Genomic DNA, 21,160 nt, shown 5'->3' on the forward strand with positions numbered 1-21,160 from the left:
CTATGCCCGCCTTGGAGAGATGCTTGCTCCCCACTCAAAACCCAGGGGTGTGTGGGTGTGCGTGCAAAATGAAAGCAGGTTGGCACGAACCAATAGCCGCAGAAAAGATCTTCCTTTGCAGAATTAACCGCCAAGAACTGGGATGTTGCCCTTGGTTCATTTTATTACCGGTTTCCTAGTCCACCCTTTTTCGAAGGAGCTCAAGGTGGCGTTCCTGGTTTTCTCCCCTCCCCATCTTCTTATCCTCACAACAGCCCTGCGAGGCAGAGAGGTGGTGACTGTGACCCAGTGAGCGGGGATTTGAGCCGCGGTCTCTCCTGGGTCCTAGCCCAACACTCTAACCACTACACCGCACTGCCTCACATGCCCATGTTGGCAGGGAGAGCTGGTCTTGAACCCTTCCTGCTTCCCAGGAGCTCCTTTGGCTTAGCAGCCATTTGGTCCGCTCAGGACGGCGGGGGGTGGGGTAGGGTGGGGTGGAATCTGCCCTCCCAGCCACCAACAAAAAAACAGAATAATGGGAGATCAAGGCAAATTCCAGGAAAAGCAGCCGGAAGCTCAGCGAAGCATGCAGCGTGCTCCAGAGTTGCGCAATCCCCAGGCGCGCTCCTGTGCGCTCTTATTTAAAAGAGGAACACGCACCAGGTGCAGGAGGGCTGGGGCTGATGGGAGTTGTAGTCCAGCACATCTGGGCGGCACCACGTGGGCTGGGGCGCGCTCCTCCCTCCCCAGAGCAGCCTCGGGTCCCCAGGTGTTGATGGACTACAACTCCCATCATCCTTAGCTAGCAGGACCACTTGACCGCTTGGGGGAAATGGCCAGGGATGATGGGAGTTGTAGTCCAACAACACATGGCGACCCAAAGTCCGGGAAAGGCTGGGTTAGAGTGCCGGAATGGGAGCTGGGAGAGATCAGGGTGCAAAAAGCTCACCCTGGGTGTGATCCTGGGGGGTGGCCGTCACTCTGCCCCTCTCAGCCCTAACCTACCCCGCAGGGTTGTTGTTGAGATACAGGGAGATTCGAACGATGTGCGCCACCTTGGGAGTTGCGCTGATGGGAGTTGTGGTCCAACACATCTGGGCGGCACCACCTGGGCTGGCCCACGCTCCTCCCTCGCCAGAGCAGCCTTTCTCAGCCCCGGGTCCCCAGGTCTTGATGGACTACAACTCCCATCATCCTTAGCTAGCAGGACCACTTGACCACTTGGGGGAAATGGTGGGAAATTTCAATGCAACAAAGAAATAAATGACCCGGGACAGCTACGGAGTCTGTTCGTTGCCCAACGACGCGCCCAAGGTCAAGAGGAGCCGGAGGCGGTTGCTGGCTCTTGCGGGGCGAACGTGGTGCTGGCGAGGCCAAGATAGCGGGTTCGATCCCCATATGGGACAGATGCATATTCCTGCCTTGTAGGGATTGGACTAGATAAATGGTTACTAACTTTTTTTTTTGCTATGCCCCCCCAGCACCTCTAAAATCCTGATGCCCCCCCTTGTGACATATAATTCTTATTATTCAAAAAATGAGCTATTCACCTGGAGGAAGCCTAAAAGGCATATTAACTGTTAATAACTTATTTTCGAATTGCCCCCCTTAAAAATCAAATTACCCCCCTGTGCCCCACGTTGCGAACCACGGGACTAGAGGATCCTCAAATCGCTCCCTTCCAAATCGACGATTCTGCTAATCCGGATTACCTGCGCGAGAAACAAAGAAGGGGCGGGGCTTGGCTACGGCCCCTCCCACACAGGGAGGAGTCCCCTCCCTACTTAAATCCACCTCCCGCTCCCACGCGGCTTTTGGATACCTTCTTCGAGGAGATCTGCGCGCCGGCGCTGGAAGTGGGTTCGTCTTGTTGCCTTTCCCTTCCCCTGCCCCCCCAAGCTCCTGTCCCCCCCCATACCCCCCACCTCCCAACTTCAGAGGAGGCCGTAGAGCCGCTTTACGCGCACTTTACGCGGAGACTGGAGACTGGGGAAGGGGCGCGCAGAAGCCGCGGGCGCCTCGCGGTCGGTGCGCAGCGCGCAATCTTTGAAGCGCCCCGGGGCTTAAGGAGGGATTTCCTCGTTTCTCCCTCTCTCTCTTCTTGTTTTAACTTTTTGTATGTCTTAAAATCATCTCCGATTGTTAGCGTAGATCCATCCAGGCATCTTTCGCAGAGGTCCTGGGGGGGTCGGCTCCCCAAATTCTACCGCCTTTCATCGCCAAGATACCCCGTTCTTTGCCAGGACACCCCTCTCGACCTTGTGCTCGTTGCCCAAATGTGCTCCTCTTGCTGAAGCTTACTAAATCTGTTCCATTGTAAAGGCAAATGGGCGCCTCCTTATATACCGTGCATTAAGTGTATGTCAGTGTCTTCACTGCATATGTTTAGGTGCCGGAAGAAACATTTCTCTTCAACCGGGTATTTGGTTGATAAACTTTTGATGGCTCTGGAAATGTGTTTGTGGGAAGGGAGATAGTGGTTTGGTTTTATGGCATATTTTGTTTGCTCGTTTTGTGTTTTTCTGTTGTGAAGTGCCCTGGGATCCTCAGATGAAGGGAGATAGGCTACTACTAGTAGTATTAGTACAGTGGTACCTCGGGTTACATCCGCTTCAGGTTACAGACTCTGCTAACCCAGCAATAGTGCTTCAGGTTAAGAACTTTGCTTCAGGATGAGAACAGATAGCGTGCTCCGGCGGCAGCAGGAGGCCCCATTAGCTAAAGTGGTGCTTCAGGTTAAGAACAGTTTCAGGTTAAGAACGGACCTCCGGAACGAATTAAGTTCTTAACCTGAGGTACCACTGTACTAGTACGAGATGAGTGCCACAACCCCAAACTTGGTTATGACTGGACCTAATAGTCAGGGGTTCCTTTACCTTTTTACCTCTGGTTACGTACTTAATTCGTTCCGGAGGTCTGTACTTAACCTGAAACTGTTCTTAACCTGAAGCACCACTTTAGCTAATGGGGCCACATGATTTCTGTTCTCATCCTGAAGCAAAGTTCTTACCCTGAGGTAATCTTTCTGGGTTAGCGGAGTCTGTAACCTGAAGCGTCTGTAACCCAAGCTACCACAGTACTATTATTAGTACTATTAGTAGTATTACTAATACTACTACTAGTAGTAGTAATAATAATAGGAAACATCCTCTTGCTTCTTCAGATTCCCCCCCTTGGCATCTGGGTAGTAAGCAGTGAATTTACTCCCCCAGGTTTGATTTGGAGCCCAGGGAGAGAGCAAAGGTCACCGAGGGAGCTTCACGGCTTAGTGGGGGATTTGAATCCGTGACTCTTCCCTGGTCAGAGTCCATCTCTCTCCTCCTCCATCTTTGAGCCATTGATTGGCTTAGCCTGGGGGTGTGTGCATTGTGGTTTTTGCGGCGCAGTGAGACTTGCACCTTGACTGCGGGCTGGAAAATGGGTTTAAGAGCGGCCCTTTTTCGGAGCCCAAGATGCTGCTGCTCCCTGTTGCCTTCTCGCTGACGCTTGAGTTTCCATTCCACACGGTTAGTCAGTGGGGCTGACTTCTGAGAACTGGAGGAAACGGGGAACTCCTCTGTGGCTAAAACTTGCCCAAGAGGCAGGGCAAGTTCATGAGTTCAAGAACTTCTTCACTGGAAAATGGCAGGGGTCAGGAGAAAGTGTGCCTCATCTGGACTGTTCTGTGGAGGCAGAAGAGCGTGGATCAGGCCAGTGGCCCATCTAGGCCAGTATCCTGTTCTCACAGCAGCCACTCAGATGCCCCAAAGGGCTGCCTGAGAGCAGGATCCGAACACAGGTTCACTTTCTGACGGTAAGAGCTGTTCGACAGTGGAGCAGCCTCCCTCGCGAGGTGGTGGACTCTTCTTCCTTGGAGCCATTTAAGCAGAGGTTGGGTGGCCATCTGCCAGGGATGCTTTATCTGAGATTCCTGCATTTCAGGGGGTTGGACTGGATGACCTTTGGATGTCCCTTCCAACCCTACACTTCAATGATTCTCTCCTCCTGTGGTTTCCAGAAACTGGTGTTCAGGATGCTGTGGTGGACTGGAGGAGATGGGCTGGTTGCCTGTTCAGGGTGGGCTTGAGCTCCCTCTGAAAGGTTCAGAGTTGGGGGTGGGTGGGTGCCCCTGGATCCATCTTGGCCTCTGGAGTAGTAGTGTTGTTGTTGTTTTTTAGTCATTTAGTCGTGTCTGATTTCTTAACACTGGTTGGGATTCTGGCGAAAGAAGCCTTACAGCTGCTCCCAGGCGTTGCTTAGATAGATTGTTGTTTAGTCATTTAGCCGTGTCCGACTCTTCGTGACCCCTGGACCAGATCACGCCAGGCACTCCTGTCTTCCACTGCCTCCCGCAGTTGGGTCAAACTCATGCTGGTAGCTTCGAGAACACTGTCCCACCATCTCATCCTCTGTTGTCCCCTTCTCCTTGTGCCCTCCATCTTTCCCAACATCAGGGTCTTTTCCAGGGAGTCTTCTCTTCTCATGAGGTGGCCAAAGTCTTGGAGTTTCAGCTTCAGGATCTGTCCTTCCAGTGAGCACTCAGGGCCGATTTCCTTCAGAATGGAGAGGTCTGATCTTCTTGCAGTCCATGGGACTCTCAAGAGTCTCCTCCAGCACCAGAATTAGTAGTAGTAGTAGTAGTAGTAGTAGTAGTAATAATAATAATTTATACCCCACCCATCTGGCTGGGTTTCTCCAGTCACTCTGGGCGGCTTCCAACAAAATATTAAAAATGCAATAAAACATCAAACATTAAAAAACTTCCCTAAACAGGGCTGCCTTCAGGTGTTTTCTAAAAGTCAGATAGTAGTTGTTTATTTCCTTGACATCTGACTGGAAAATGTTCCATAGGGAGGGCGCCACTACCGAGAAGGCCCTCTGCCTGGTTGCCTGTAATCTCACTTCTCTCAGGGAGGGAACCGCCATAAGGCCCTTGGAGCTGGACCTCAGTGTCCGGGCTGGACAGTGGGCGTGGAGACGCTCCTTCAGGTATTCTGGGCCAAGGATGGTCTGTTCACGCTGATCCATGCACTGGCAGCCTTTATTATTGCAACGTGCTCTTTTCAGGGCTGTCCTTGGGGCTGGTCTGGAGGCTCCAGCTGGTGCAGAATGCCACCCCTGGGCTACTGAAGGGGAGAAAGTATTGCTTATTTGTTTTTTACCTTATATTTTGGAAATGTGCATCCAGTTTTTTCCCCTTTAATTTTTTTTGCCCCCCCCCCCAAGAGAGTGGAGACCCAAGCTAGAGCTTAGACGTATATCCGGCACTGGCTAATGATTAATTGGATCAATGCGGTACTCCTGTCCAGAAACCCATCTCCCAGGGCCCAACTTTTCCTTCCTTCCTTCCTTCCTTCCTTCCTTCCTTCCTTCCTTTCTTTCCTTCTTTCCTTCTTTCCTTCTTGCCTTTATATACCACCATTATCTTCCAAGGATCTCAAGATATACATAGTTTTCCTCCTCCCCATTTCACCCCCCCAACAACCCTGTGAGGGAGGTGACTGGCCCAAGGTCACCCAGGGAGTGGGGATTTGAACCCTGCTCTCTCAGGTCCAACTCTCTTAAAACCCTCCATGCCCCACTGGCTGTTTTCATTGGCCTTCCTCAGCTGGGTGCCCTCTGCCTGTTCTGGTCGGACGGTCCCTTAGCTGGCGCAGGGTGGAGCAGCCCTGCCCTTGAATGCTGAGTCCAGGTGTTTTTTGGGCGTGCAAATATTGATCCGTTCCTTCTCTTCCTCTGCCACAGGGTCCTTGGCTGACCTTTGTCCTTTCCCCCCGCTTGCCAGAGCTGATGCTCAAGATGTCCTGCTCTCACGAGAAGACCATGAGAAGCTTATTCGTCTGCCTGGCTCTCGTGACACTGGGCGACACCCGGCTTTCTTTCCGGAGAAAAGGTAGGCACCCGCCATTCGCTGGGTGAGCAACCTTGGCGGTTCCTACGTAGTCTGTGTTTTTAATCCTCTGGCATCAATGGCTGTGATGGGATCTTTGTCTAGACCAGGGGTCTGCAACCCGCGGCTCCGGAGCCGCATGTGGCTCTTTTACACCTTTGCTGCGGCTCCGGGGCGGATACTAGCAAGGGGAGGAGGCGCATTGTGCGCCCCGACACTCCCCACTGTGGCGTGCACTGTACTGGCTGTGACGTCGCATGGGGGCGGTGCGTGCGTTAGTCACGCACCGTCCCGACGTCACCTTCCCGCCCGCTGTCAGATCGCGGCTCCGGAGATATATTTGTTTTAAATGTCGCAGTGGTTTTGCGGCTCCCAGTTTTTTCCCCCTTCGGAAACGGGTCCAAGTGGTTCTTTTTGTCTTAAAGGTTGCAGACCCCTGGTCTAGACTGAGCAAGGTTTCCCCAGCTTGGGTCCCCAGCTGTTTTTGGACTACAACTCCCATCATCCCTCGTTACCCAGTGGCCAGGGATGATGGGAGTTGTAGTCCCAAAACAGACAGACCCAAGGTTTGGGAAACACTGGGATTCCAGACTTTTTCAATTCCCCCCATCCCCATTCCGTAAACTCATCCTCATAAACCTGCCTATAAAAAAAGCATTATTCCGAATAGCGGTTTGCGTAACCCACTAAGGAAGCAGATAACACGGTAAAATACAAAGCAGCAGCAATTAATTGCACATTGATTCAAGGGTTGCTGTGGTAGGTGAAGCTTTGTGCATTTCTGGTAGGCAGTTATACATAAATATGTTATGCTACGAATTTCCTTAACTTTTACTTTTTTGTCCGTAAAAAATGTGCAAATATATATTTTTTCATGCAATTTTCTCTGCTGTATGTTGTGTTTTTAGCTACAATATTAGTGGTGGACATGCAAAAAGGCTGGAGCGTTCGGGGAAATGATATATAATGAACTGGAAAAAATGTTTAAGATAACTTTTGTAAAACAAACCAACCGAAAAGCCTTTTTAATAGACATTACAGGAGAAGAAATACCAAAAGACTGTTTATGTAGGCAATGACAATGGCAAGAATGCTTTTTGGCCAGAGATGGAAGGAAGAGGAAAAGCCAGCCGAGGAAGAGTGAAAATGATGGACTACGCAGAAATGTTGAAAATGACTGGGAAGATCAGACAGCAATATGATAGTAAATTTAAAGAAGAATGGTATAAGTTCATAGAGTACATTAAGGAACAATGTAAAGATTTAAAGACGTTAGCGACGCTCATTGTCGCTAGCCATTGGGCATGCTGGCTGCGGCGACTACCCCGTGCCCCAAGCTGGTCTGCTGCCCTCTGGAAGATGTTGCCCCACCAAGATGGGACAGGCTTGAATGTTGGATGCCCGCCTGTCATGTATGCTTTAGCTGAGGTTCCTGCATTGCTTGGGGTTAGACTGGATGACCCTCAGGATCCCTTCCGACCCTACAGTTCTGCAATTCTGTGTGCAGAGGAGGGTGACTGAGACGATCAAGGAAACCGAGTCTGATGAGGAATGGTTGAGGGAGCCGGTCTGTTTCAGCCTGGAGAGGCAACCTAGGCATCCAATGAATGTTGGAAGATTTAGGGCAGATAAAGTGCCGTATTTTTCACTCCATAAGACGCACCTAGTTTTTAGAGGAGGAAAACAAGAAAAAAAATATTCTGAACGAAACAGTGGATGTATGATTTTTGTGGTTCATGCTGTGGCCTCAGACATGTAATCTGATGGTAAATTTGGGGTGACCCAATGCAAAAATACTGAGGATCCATGGGCTTTTACCTCCCCTCTCCCAGGCAGCCTCCTTTATCAGCGTCCCTTATCTCCCTCCCGATCCCACCGACCAGCTGTTTCCTTTCAATATTCCCTTCCCTCTTGTCTGCCTTAGTGTCTTTTCCTTAGCTGGAGCAGTTTTTTGCTCCTCCTTTTCTTCTAATTTCTCTCCTCATTGCTTTAGTCTTCCTGTCTCCTCTCCTTGCAAGTTTGCTGTCTTTATCTCCCCCCTCCCAGGAAGCCTCCTTTATCTCTAGCGTCCCTTATCTCTCTCCCCGAAATGATCAGTGGCTTTGTTTCAACACCCACTTCCCTCTTTAAAAAAAAAACACTGCATGATCTGCTTTTTGCCCCTGGGCAATTCGGCTCCAGGGACCACACATTCGCTCCATAAGACACACAGACATTTCCCCTTACTTTTTAGGAAGAAAAAAGTGTCTTATGGAGCGAAAAATACGGTACTTCTTCACATTGTTAAACTATGGAACTCTCACCCACAGGAGGCAGTGATGATCACCAATCTAGTTTTTAAAAGGGGTTAGGCCATTTAGGGCTTTAAAGGTCAACACCAACACTTTGAACTGTTGCTCGGAAACGTACTGGGAGCCAATGTAGGTCTTTCAAGACCGGTGTTACATGGTCTCGGTGGCCGCTCCCAGTCCCCAGTCTAGCTGCCGCATTCTGGATTGGTTGCAGTTTCCGGGTCACCTTCAAAGGTAGAGCGCATTGCAGTAGTCCAAGCGGGAGATAACTAGACAACATTGTTGCAGATGGCTTCCCTGGGGAGACCCCTGGCCCCCTCTCCCCTCTTGGGAACGGGACTCAGGTGGAAACTGAGGTCTTTCCTCGTTGCACGACTTGGAGCACAAAACCTCAAGCGGCCAGTCCAGAGCCGAGTCGCCAGTCAGAAACCGTCAACTGAGGCCGTTCGTCATCTGCATTCCCAGGACTACATGGCCTTGCCTCATGCCAGCACATCAGCCGCCAGAAACGTTTGCAGAACGGGGTTGCTGCAAGTTTCTTGAATAACAGGTGTGTTGCAAGCTGAATCTGGAGACTGCTTTGCTCACAGGAGTTGGATCGTAGACTTCCTGTGAGCAACAGCGCTGAAGCTGAAGTGCAAAACCGGGAAGAGATTTGGCGAAGGCGGCGCCTCCTTTTTTTACCCTGAATTCATGGATTCCCATGTTTTGCAATGTGTCTGTCTGCGTGTTGCCACATCGAGACGTTACGCAGAATGAGGAAGAGCACCAAGCTCTGACGTATCGTTGTGCTACGTAATTCTTTATTTTGTCGCTCTGTGCTCCAGCTTCCGAGACCTGCTGGGCATTGCCCACTCTCTCTGCCAATTCTTTTCTCTCCCCCTCCCCCCCGGTTTTTTTTTATTTCATTGTTAAAGGTAAAGGTAAAGGGACTCCTAATCATTAGGTCCAGTCGTGGCCGACTCTGGGGTTGCTGTGCAGCTTCCGGGTCATGTGGCCACCATGACTAAGCCGCTTCTGGCGAACCAGAGCAGCGCACGGAAACGCCATTTACCTTCCCGCCGGAGCGGTACCTATTTATCTACTTGCACTTTGACGTGCTTTCGAACTGCTAGGTTGGCAGGAGCAGGGACTGAGCAACGGGAGCTCACCCCGTCGCGGGGATTCGAACCGCCGACCTTCTGATCGGCAAGTCCTAGGCTCTGTGGTTTAACCCACAGCGCCACCCGCGTCCTCCCAGGTCATAGTCAGTTGATCACTATAACCATTACACCACCCTGGCTCTGAATACAATACTGGAAACATTGCAGGGGTTGGACTTGTTTAATACACATTGTTAAATGTTTATAAAACAGGGAACAATTACAGGAGCAGAGGAAAATGGAAAGTTGAGAAACAAGACTATAGAATGAGGCATGTAGAATGAGTAGAGCACTTGCACATGGCATGGCTTAAAATAACACACACAAAAACCCCATGTAAATAATATCATCATTATCTGATTATCAAGTCTACTTCCAGATTTGCCAGGCGTGTGACAAGGGAAGTTTTGAAAATGATGATTTCGTTGTAGATGTAAGGAGGGGCTGCCAAGTCATTTAAAAAGCGTCTGGAGGTTCTAGTCCCTGTTGAAATCTCAAATGATGGCTAATTTTCTCCAGCGTGGCTACATTCCAGAGTGAGTGGTTCCCAAGCATCTGGTGCAAGATTTTGGGCTGTTTTCCACCGAGTAGCAATTACTATCACTTGAGCTGCCAAGATCATATATAACCCTCTGCCAATTGTGATCTTTGCAATGATGAGTGTTTGATATATTTTGGCTCGGTTGGCAGAGCGTGAGATCATTTATCTCAGAGTTGTGGGTTTGAACCCCACATTGGATGAAAGATTTCTGCATTGCAGGGGGTTGGAATGGATGACCCTCGGTGTCCCTTCCAACTCTACAATTCCACAGTGGTTGATAATAATAATAATAATAATAATAATAATAATAATAATAATAATAATAATAACAATAATAAATTTATTTGTATCCCGCCCTCCCTGGCCAAGAGTGGCTAACATCATAAAAACAACACAATATGCATAAAAACAGACATCAATTAGTTAAAATACATCTTTAAATTAATTCAGACGAGTTAAAATCTGGGCAGGTGGCAATTAATCAGGTTGGAGTTGAAAGTGGTTAATACTTGCCAGGACCAGCTGCTTCCACTGAGCAAACAAGGACCTGTGAGCGGGTTGGGGACCTCCTTTGGGCTTGTTTTATACAAAGGAAAGTACATAAGTCAAACTGCATCCTGCCCAAAGGCCTGGCGGAACAGCTCCATCTTCCAGGCCCTGCGGAAAGATGTCAGATCCTGCAGGGCTCTAGTCTCTTGTGACAGAGCATTCCACCAGGCCAGGGCCACGGCCGAAAAGGTTAGAGTCTTGGACTTGGGCCTGGGAGAGACCAGGGTTCGAATCCCTCCTCAGCCATGAATCTCACCTTGGACTGCTCCTCAGCCTGAATTATAGGGAGATATGATCTTCCCAGCATCTTAAAAAGCAGAAACATCACCTTGCCAACAAAGGTCTGTATAGTTAAAGTGATGGTTTTCCCAGTAGTGATGCATGGAAGTGAGAGCTGGACCATAAAGAAGGCTGATCGCCGAAGAATGGATGCTTTTGAATTATGGTGCTGGAGGAGACTCTTGAGAGTCCCATGGACTGCAAGAAGATCCAACCTCTCCATTCTGAAGGAAGGAAGGAAATCAGCCCTGAGTGCTCACTGGAAGGACAGATCCTGAAGCTGAGGCTCCAAGACTTTGGCCACCTCATGAGAAGAGAAGACTCCCTGGAAAAGACCCTGATGCTGGGAAAGATGGAAGGCCCAAGGAGAAGGGGACGACAGGGGACGAGATGGCTCCCAAAGTTGGGGGGGCAGTAGGATTACTTAGGGGGACACTGAGAGGTAAGGGGGCAGCGGGGTGGGGGGTGGGATCCTGGAGGGGTACACAACTTCCAGGCTTTGAAAAGCTGCTATCATTGGATCAAGTTAATCTCTTTTGTTGAATTCGTTAAACAAAGTCGTTTTGATTGACTTTTTCAAAAAATGGGCAACTAATTGGTACTCTTTTGAATTTTATTGCGTGATTATATTCCTTAGTGTGTTCTGCTAACCGCTAGTCTGAATAATGCTTTTTGTAGATTTAGTGTGAGGGGTATGGGGATGAGTTTATAGAACCAAGGTGGGGGCAGTGGCCCCCAAACGTTTGGGAAAAGCTGGACGAGGGCTTTATAGGTCATAACCAGCACTTTGAAATTGTCACAGAAGTTATAGAATCATAGCATTGAAAGGGGACACCAAAGGTCATCTAGCCCAACCCCTTCAAAGCAGGAATCTTCCCCCCCCAGCGTTGGACTTGAACCCACAACTCTGAGATTAAGAGCCTCATGCTCTACCGACTGAGTTGTCCCAGCTTGTCTGGATGATTCTCTCGACTTCTTAGATGCCTTATGCAAGCTATTTTTAATAATAATAATAATTCATTATTTATACCCCGCCCATCTGGCTGGGCTTACCTAGCCACTCTGGGTGGCTTTCAACAGAATATTAAAATACAATAGTCTATTAAACATTAAAAGCTTCCCTAAAGAGGGCTGCCTTCAGATGTCTTCTCAAAGTCTGGTAGCTGTTTTTCTCTTTGACATCTGGTGGGAGGGTGTTCCACAGGGCGGGTGCCACCACCAAGAAGGCCCTCTGCCTGGTTCCCTGTAACTTGGCTTCTCGCAATGAGGGAACCGCCAGAAGGCCCTCGGCGCTGGACCTCAGTGTTCGGGTTGGACGATGGGGGTGGAGACGCTCCTTCAGGTATCCTGGACCGAGGCCGTTTAGGGCTTTAAAGGTCAGCACCAACACTTTGAATTGTGCTCAGAAACGTACTTTAATATCCTTTTAGGGCCTGTTGCAAGGTATCTGTTTCTGATGGCTCAGGAACTGGGCCACCAAACACACTTGTGGATTTTGGGTTTGCCCATTTCCTTTGCGCTCCTTTACATCCTTCCCCTCTGCTTTTCCCTCTGACCCCAGGGTGTAGACCACCAGAACCGCCTGCTCACAGTGCCTACCGATGTCAGGCCCCCCTGTGCCAGGAGCCTCTTCCAGACTCGGACCTGTTCGGACCTGAAACAGTGCTGGAATTCTACTGCCTACCTGGATATGTCACGACCAGCCTGCCAGCCCTCGCCTTCTGCCGAGGAGGGCAGTGGAATATGCTGAGAGACCTCGCTTGCATGCCCCCAGGAAGTAAGTGTTGTGACCTCTTTCTCTCTCTCTCTCTCTCTCTCTCTCTCTCTGCCCCATACCCAGAATAAAAATGCAAAGAGAAGAATAATTTGTGTATCCGGTTTGCCAAATCAGAGATGACCCAACTGCGTGAACAGCCCCTTGAGGCTTCGACTGACTCCCCTGCAAAGGAAGTTTGTGGCATCTTGTGCTTTAAAAAAAAAGGTTAGTCCAGAGTTTCCTGAACCTTGGGTCCCCAGCTGTTTTTGGACTACGGTTCCCATCATCCTTGATCACTGGTTCTGTTAGCTAGGAATGATGGGAGTTGTAGTCCAAAAAGAGCAGCTGGAGACCCAAGGTTTGGGAAACCCTGGTTTAGAGAAAAGGCAAGGAAGAGGGGGCAGGATGGGAGTTTATAAAACGATAAAGGGACTTTTCTCCCTGTCATGTAACCGTAGAATTTGTGGGCGCCTAGTGAAGTTGATCGTTGGAAAATTTGGGGCAGACAAAAGCAAGTCTTCCTTTGTCAAACGCATAGTTAAACTGTGGAACTCACTGATACAGGATTTATGGAGGAGGAGAGGGCTATTGATGGCTCCTAGCCAGGGACGCGGGTGGCGCTGTGGGTAAAACCTCAGCGCCTAGGGCTTGCCGATCTCATGGTCGGCGGTTCGAATCCCCGCGACGGGGTGAGCTCCCGTCTTTCGGTCCCAGCTCCTGCCCACCTAGCAGTTCGAAAGCACCCCTAAGTGCAAGTAGATAAATAGGTACCGCTTTATAGCGAGAAGGTAAATGGCATTTCCGTTTGCTGCGCTGGTGCTGGCTCGCCAGAGCAGCTTCGTCACGCTGACCACGTGACCCGGAAGTGTCTCCGGGCAGCGCTTGCCCCCTGCCTCTTAAGTGAGATGGGCGCACAGCCCTAGAGTCGGTCACGACTGGCCCGTACGGGCAGGGGTACCTTTACCTTTACCTTTAGCCAGGATGGCTGTTCTTCTGTGTCCCAATTGCTGGAAACTCCAGGAGAGTAGAGGGCTCTTGTGCTGGACTCTTGCTCATGTTTCCCACTGGGGCATCTCCTATTATTATTTTTAGTGCTTTTTATTGGTGTTTCATTTAATACAAACAAACAAAATACAGTAAAATCCAACAATCATTTCCCCACATTCTTTCCCCACACTCTGCTGAGCGCTGACTTCCTTCCCTCCCTTCAACAGGTTTTCTTATGTCAGTTACTTTTCCACAGTTTCTTATTGTATCCAATCCTATCTACATCGTAAGATTTATTTCAGTCCTGCCAGAGTCTTCAAATTTCTACAGTTATTATTTATGTACTCCATAAATTTGCTCGAATCTTTTTGGAATTTTGTTTTCTCCTGATTTCGGATCCTGCAGGTCAGTTTTGCTAGTTCTGCATAATCCACCATCTTCGTCTGCCTCTACTCCTCTATTGTTAGTAATTCTGGTACTTTCCAATTTTGGGCTAACAAAGTTCTGGCAGCAGTCGTAGCATACGTAAATAACCTTTGATCTGCTTTTTCTATTTGCTTTCCCATCAGACCTAGCAAGAAAGCTTCCGGCTTTTTGGGAAAGTGTATTTAAATATCTTTTTCAATTCGTTATAAATCTGTTCCCAAAACTGTTTTGTTTTCTCACATGTCCACCCCAATAGGGCATCTCCTTGGCCACTGCAAAAATAGGATGCTGGACTTGGTGGGCTGCTGGCCTGATCCAGCCATAGCTGTCAACCGTCCCTTATTTGGCGGGAAAGTCCCTTATCCCAGCGCCGTGTCCCGCTGCTGTCCCTTATTGATGATGTCCCTTAAATTTCCCGGGTTTCAAAGGAAGCAGCTCCTCTCCCTCCCTCCCTGCCGGCCAGGGAGGAGGGAGGCTCCAACTGTGTTGCTTGGCTGCGTTGCTCACCCAATAAGGAGTCTGAGAACGACTGGGGGGTGGAGCTTGCATGCCTTGTGCCAATCAAACCGGCCGTCTTGCCTGGGGACTCGCCTTTGCTCAGTGCTTCCCAGCGGAGAGGTGACGGTGGTTTTCCTTGCTGCATCCCCTTTGCCCGGGTTGCTGCGCTGTGGGAACCACCGCTTGAGGCTTCGTTTGGCTGCTGGCTGGGCTTTCTGCCTTTGGCTCAGAGGGGCTCAGAAGTTGAACGTACCTGTGCCCCTTGGAAAATCCCTTATTTTGGCTGCTGATCCCTTATTTTTGAGGCTGCTGGTCCCTTATTTTCCAAATCTGTGTCGTGGCCCAGTCCTGAGTGCCATTCATGCAAGATGCAAAATTCGGATTCCCTGGGCTCAGAATTCAAGCCTCTCCACCGGTTTGGTTGCCACCTTGTGGACAGAACCGCAACAGCAGTTCACTCTGTCACCCACAGTTAGCATTAGCTGCCAAGGAGAGGAAGAATCTGACTTTGCAGAGGATTGCTGGTGAAATATATTCGGAGTTGAGACTTGATTTCATGCTCTTTATTCAGCTCATAGTGGTGAGGAGGAGGAATGGAAGTTCCCCCACAATATCTGCTTTATATACATTATTTACACATTGGGCCACACCTGATTGGCTAATTCCAGGATTCTCCTGTAGGCCAATCAGGTTGTGGATTCACTTCCACCTGGAGCTGGATTGGGTGGCTCCTGTGGACCAATCAGACTGCTGCATTCTGAATCCAATTGTTCTAGGACCAATCAGATTGCTGCATTCTGGATCCTCTTCAACTCAGTACATAACAGTTGGGCTCAGGGATGATGAGGCGACTTGCAGTCCAGCAACATTTGCAGGGCACCAGATTGGCTTTTCCTACAGCCACTGAAAAGCGAGTGTTCAAATTTTAATCCCAGGGATATGAATTCAGACTCATTCAGATTTGCATTTATTTGGGTCCAGTTTATTTGAGAGGCTTGTCTGCTACGCAAAGTTGCTTAGGATTGGGTTGGGGCACTTAGCGAGCCAACTTTCAAGTATGCAAGCTTTTGAGTCCAACAGAGTTCTTGGCCTATTGACAGCAGTGGGTGACTGTTGTGCTGCTATAGCGATTGTCAGGGCTGCCTCAGGTCTCAGCTCACAAAAGACCAACGCCAAGTTCTTCTTATATACAAGGATGTTTATTGCAGTTCATTATTGGTACCACAACCGAGGCGCGCAGCCCCGCGTCTCTTAGCCTAGACGTTTGAAGTCCCCTCTGAATCGGTCCCGCCCCTACACCAGCTTAAGAGGCTTGTGCTAGACCACCTCTTCCTGTCTTTCCTTTTCCGCAGGGTCTTTCTGCCCCCCTGGGTTCCTGCCCTCCTGCTCTCTCCTGAAGCGGATTCCTCAGATGCCTGTTCCCCCCTCCTTCGTGCTTTGGGGCTAGGCTCCTCCTCCGGGCTCTCTGCATTTCCGCGCGCCTCCACATTTAAACTTGGCGCGCGTTCGCTACCCCTGACCTTCCTCTTGACACTTACACTACTCCCTGTACTACTCTCCGCCCCTTCCGGCAGGACGTCCTGCCCCGATCTCCTTCCCCTGTCTCTTTCCTGCTCCGCTCCGTGTATCACACTGGGAACTCCCCTCTCTTCACTTCGTTCCTGCTGGGAAGCCGGCCCCGATCTCCCACTCCCACTCGGGGTTTCCCTGCTGCTTCCCTGCTCCTGGCAGGTCCCCCCTGTGACCCCCCTTGTCCTGACTAGGGGCGCCCCCTCCTGAGAATCCTCCGATTCACTTGAGAGACTCATGGAAGACCTCAAGTCATTGTCATCCTCTTCCTCACTGTCCTGGGATTCTTCCTCATCGCTCTCCGTCTCCCCCCTCACCTGTGCCTCTGTCTCTGAACCCCTGACAGCGATGGTTGCTGTTTATTGTTGCTGCTGACCTTGTGTGTTATCATCCTCAGAGTGGTCTAAGACAGGGGTCAGAAAACTTTCAGCAGGGGGCCAGTCCACTGTCCCTCAGGCCTTGGGGGGGGGGGCGCGGCGGACTATATTTTGAAAAGAAAAAAAAAGAACGAATTCCTATGCCCCGCCAATTAGCCAGAGATGCATTTTAAATAAAAGCAAACATTCTACTCATGTAAAAACATGCTGATTCCCGGACCATCCGCGGGCCAGATTTAGAAGGTGATTGGGCCGGATCCAACCCCAGGACCTTAGTTTACCTACTCATGGTCTAAGTTTGATGATATTCCAGCAGCGAAATGATCTCAGTGTTTGGGTGGCAGACATTTTTGACACCTCTTGCCCTAACCTTGACCGACCAAGAAGCAGCTTGCCTTATTCATCCATCTGTGTAGGTCTGCCCTCCCTGTTTAGTTTTGGGCACTGATACCCGCAGTCCTTAACCAACAATTTCCCACCTTCCTAAGGGTGTCCATTAAATCTCTCCTGCCTCCCCACCCAACCCTTGCAGCTCCGCGTCCTGACGCCTTCCTCTCCGTGGCCTCCGTCCCCATGGTGCTGGCTGCCGCCGTGATCTTTTCCGCCATCCTGGTGACGGTTGTGGCTTGCGTCCTCCTGAAGACGAGACTCCACTTCTGCCGCTGCCTCAGGTGAGCCTGGGCAAACTCCAAGAGTGGATCCTGTTTGTAGTCTGCTACCTTCCACTGTTGAACTGTATTTATTATACAGTATGTTTACTGTATTAGGGATGCGGGTGGTGCGGTGGGTTAAACCACAGAGCCTAGGACTTGCCGATCAGAAGGTCGGCGGTTCGAATCCCCGCAATGGGGTGAGCTCCTGTTGCTCGGTCCCTGCTCCTGCCCACCTAGCAGTTCGAAAGCACGTCAAAGTGCAAGTAGATAAATAGGTACCGCTCCAGCGGGAAGGTAAACGGCGTTTCCGTGCGCTGCTCTGGTTCGCCAGAAGCGGCTTACTCATGCTGGCCACATGACCTGGAAGCTGTACGCCGGCTCCCTCGGCCAGTAAAGCGAGATGAGCGCCGCAACCCCAGAGTCAGTCACGACTGGACCTAACGGTCAGGGGTCCCTTTACATTTATGTTTGCTGTATTACAAGAAAAAACAGCAACTGCTCCCTTTCTCTTATTGGGTATCCAAGGCCCGTACAGAGTCCTTAAGTGGGTTCCCTATTGGTAGGAGAAAATAACAGAGGCCAACCAGAGAATATTGAGAAGCAAAGCAGCTAGTAAGCCTGATCTTTATTAAACTGTTGCAACAGGGTCCCCACTCACCACACGAAGGAGGAAGAACCCAGAACAATGGTGCGCGAGCCCTTATATAGACTCTTGAAATTGCCCACCCTGTAGCCCAAGACCACCCCCAAAAACATCATACATACATCACAGAAGGAGGCGATCTACAGCAGAAATCCTGTCTGCCAGGATACCTGGCAATGGTCACCGATTGCATTACCTGCTCACCCTGGCCATTCTTTTGTGATGGTTAATAGTTTAGTTCCTGAATGCAGGTCACAGGCTCACCCTATTCATACACAAATACGCCCTTAAGGCAGGATTTGCAAGCAAAAAGACAATGGGAAGACTTACCCCATTTGCCTCCCTCCTTGCAAAGGAATATTTGAGGTCATTGGGAGAGTCAAAATGGCTTTAGGATTGCTCTCCCCTATGATTTCAGACACATGGCTCATATATTTAGATATGTGTGCATTTATGAATACAGTGGTACCTCAGGTTACATACACTTCAGGTTACATACACTTCAGGTTACATACACTTCAGGTTACAAACTCCACTAACCCAGAACTATTACCTCGGGTTAAGATCTTTGCTTCAGGATGAGAACAGAAATTGTGCAGCAGCAGCAGGAGGCCCCATTAGCTAAAGTGGTAACTCAGGTTAAGAACAGTTTCAGGTTAAGAACGGACCTCCCGAACAAATTAAGTTCTTAACCTGAGGTACCACTGTATTTATTCTATATTTGACACCTTAAAAATCTTATAACATACTCTATACTTTTTTTTTTTAATGAATAGCTGTATAGAGATACAGTGGTGCCCCGCAAGACGAAAGAGTTTTCCGTTTTTGAGTCGTTCCGCAAGACGAATTTCCCTATGGGCTTGCTTCGCAAGACGAAACGTCTTGCGAGTTTGTTTCCTTTTTCTTAAAGCCGCTGAGCCGCTAATAGCCGTGCTTCGCAAGACGAAGAAACCGCAAGACGAAGAAACTCGCGGAACGGATTAATTTCGTCTTGTGAGGCACCACTGTATTTTTTTAAAACGAATAGATGGGTCCTCTTTACACACCCTTCCTCCCTTTTGCAAGCTGCGGGGGTCACGCTTTGCTCGGGCTTGTACAGAACTTTGGTTTCAAATACCCTCACACTGCCATTTCCCCCCCCCCCCCAGTTCCTACGAGCCCCTGGACGACCCGTTGGAGCAAGTGGAAGAGCTTGACGTGCCCGGACTGGACTGCAGCGGAGGCCCCCTCCCCTCGTATGAAGAAGCCGTCTACGGTCACACGGGGTGCCCCTCGCCTCCGGGGGCGCAGGGCCCAACCCCTCTGGTCCTTTCCCAGGAAGCCTGGGCCCCCCCAGATCTCTGCGGCCTCGGAGAGGAGCCCCCTTCCTACGAGGACTCCTTGGTGGCAGCTTCTGCTGGATCGGGACCTGCCCCAGGAAGAGAGTCACCCTCCCAGCTCCCCACATCGCTCTTGCCCCCGGGTGTTGGAAAGAAGAACGGTCCTTAGCCAAGCTTGCAGCGCTTTTGTTGATCCGCCTTGGAGCCACATTTCCTTCCTTCCTTTTCCCCTCCACCCTTTCCCAAGTGGCTCCCTGTACAATCTTGGAGGGGGGCGAGAATTACGGGGGTGCCCCAAGGAAGCCCTGCCCCTCCCTGATCAAATGCTGCTATTGGAGGGCTGTGGTGGGCGGGGCGATGCATCCGCCAATGAGGGACTGACTTAACACCCCGGCCAATGGCCCCGTGGCAGTGGAGCCATATTGCAGATTCAATAGGCTGGTTGGTTTTCCGTGCCGGGACGCAACTAGGAATTCTGTCCTGAGAATTCTCGGTTTGTTTGGTGGTTGTTTTTTTCTTAATTTACGTTTTAATTTTCTTTTAAAGCCTTTTCCTTAATTCATTTTATTTCCCAAAGCAAAACGTGAGTGTGTGGATATGGGGGAAACTCATAATTCCTTCTCTCCAAAGCCTTCCTTGCCTGCTGAGCTCAGAAATCACGCAGCTTGGAGGCTGCACTGGGTGCCTCAAGGGGACCAGTTTGGACCTGCCCCTCACTGGTCCCTTGCCCCAGTAACGGATGGAAGTCTTGGCCCAAATGGTTCGGGGGAACTGTTCATATGTTGACTCCCTCCGCTGAATTTGGTTCTGCAGGAGCAGACTTGTGACTTTGCTGAAGAGGCCAGCCCGAAAGCAGTATTGACATTTGCAAGAACTCTGGGTTAATCGCCCCATGTTGTCTGAGTGTACACTCTCCGATATACTTTTGAATGCTGTTTGTCATTTTCAGAGATTTATTTTTAAAAAACAATTAAAACTTTGTTCATTCTACACTTGTGGACTAATTTTTGCATCTGCCTTGAGCGTGTGGACTTTTTAGAAAAATAAATAAATCTGCAAAGTGTTAAAGTCTGGACCGGGATGAGTTTTGGGGGTGTAGAAAGTCCCCCTTAATGTACCGATTACAAATTGTTTCTGAACGGCTGGTTATCTAGATGTCGACCCCGTGTGCAGTAGCCGGGAAAAAGGCAAATTCCATGTGAGGGATCATTAGGAAAGGAAGTGAAAAATGAAACTGCTGGTGTCATAATGCCATTGTTCCCGGCCCCCCACTTCCAGTTCAGACTCCACAAGGATACATGTCAAATGAACATTATTATATTTTTGCTCCAACGGGCATCACTTTGCCCTCGCTTACGTTGAATTGCCTTTGCCCATTTTGCTGCCCGTTGGCTCGGTTTGGATAGCTCCTTTTGGAGCTCTTTGCAATCTCGTTCCGTTCCGATAATTTAGTGCCGTCAGCAAAGCTGGTCACCTCACACTGCTCCACTCCAAATCGTCTATGAACCAGTTTCAAAGCACAGGCCCCAATACTGGTTCTTGGGGGAGGCTCAACACCCTAACCCTGTTACGATATGGATGCAATGCAATGCGGCAGCGAGCTGCAGCTGGCTGGAAAGCAAAACATGATGGGAATGTTGGGACTGTACCGTGGGAACAGAGGGACAGTCTATTCACAGTGCAGAGGGCACCGGATTTAGCTCAGAGTGTAATTTGAGCTGTACAGGAAGTACAGGAGTTGGAGTTTGACTCTCTGCTGTTGGAGTTTGAAGACAGCAGACGTGTTTCTCTGTAACGCTGCAAAGACAGAAATAAAGGCATGTAAATACATTTCTGTCTATCTCTTTCCCCTGCCTGGGGGCAGGGAAGAGTGGTGTGTTCTTCTCACGCTTGAGGAGGATCGCCAATCGTGACCTAGCCTGGATCCTGTTCGGGAATGCAGACAGGGAGGTCAACAGGAGATCAAGCCGGGTGCCTGGAGAGTGGCCAGTTTCTCCTGAGAGGCAAGATTTCCTGACAAACCCTAACTCAGCCACATGGGAGGGGTTTATATAAAATTATTTTCATCAGGAAGAACTTTCTAATGGTAAGAGCTGGTTGACAGCGGAATAGATTCCCTTGTGGACTCTCCTTACTTGGAGGTTTCTAAGCAGTGGTTGGATGGCCATCTTTGAGGGATGATTTAGCTGAAATTCCTGCATTGCAGGGGGTCAGACTAGATGATCCCATAGGGCCCCTTACAACTCCACAATTACATGAGCCAATTGGGCTCAATAATA

The 21,160-nt window shown here is 49.8% G+C and overlaps 1 protein-coding gene and 1 long non-coding RNA gene across 2 annotated transcripts in view; both read left to right on the plus strand.

The window, feature by feature from the left end:
* LOC310712949 overlaps positions 1-21,160 on the plus strand; it is a 2,318,697-nt gene that overhangs the window by 445,330 nt on the left and 1,852,207 nt on the right. The gene's annotated exons all lie outside the window — the stretch shown is intronic.
* LOC310712928 (sushi domain-containing protein 4-like) lies at positions 1,645-19,873 on the plus strand. Its single transcript, XM_083516396.1, has 5 exons — positions 1,645-1,838; positions 5,707-5,854; positions 12,215-12,430; positions 16,799-16,937; positions 18,711-19,873. The coding sequence occupies exons 2-5, from the start codon at positions 5,752-5,754 to the stop codon at positions 19,048-19,050; spliced, it is 798 nt and encodes a 265-aa protein (XP_083372522.1). The 5' UTR covers positions 1,645-1,838; positions 5,707-5,751; the 3' UTR covers positions 19,051-19,873.

This window comes from Podarcis liolepis (genome assembly GCF_965112155.1).
Source record: "Podarcis liolepis genome assembly, chromosome: 7".
Classification (NCBI taxonomy): Eukaryota; Metazoa; Chordata; class Lepidosauria; order Squamata; family Lacertidae; genus Podarcis; species Podarcis liolepis.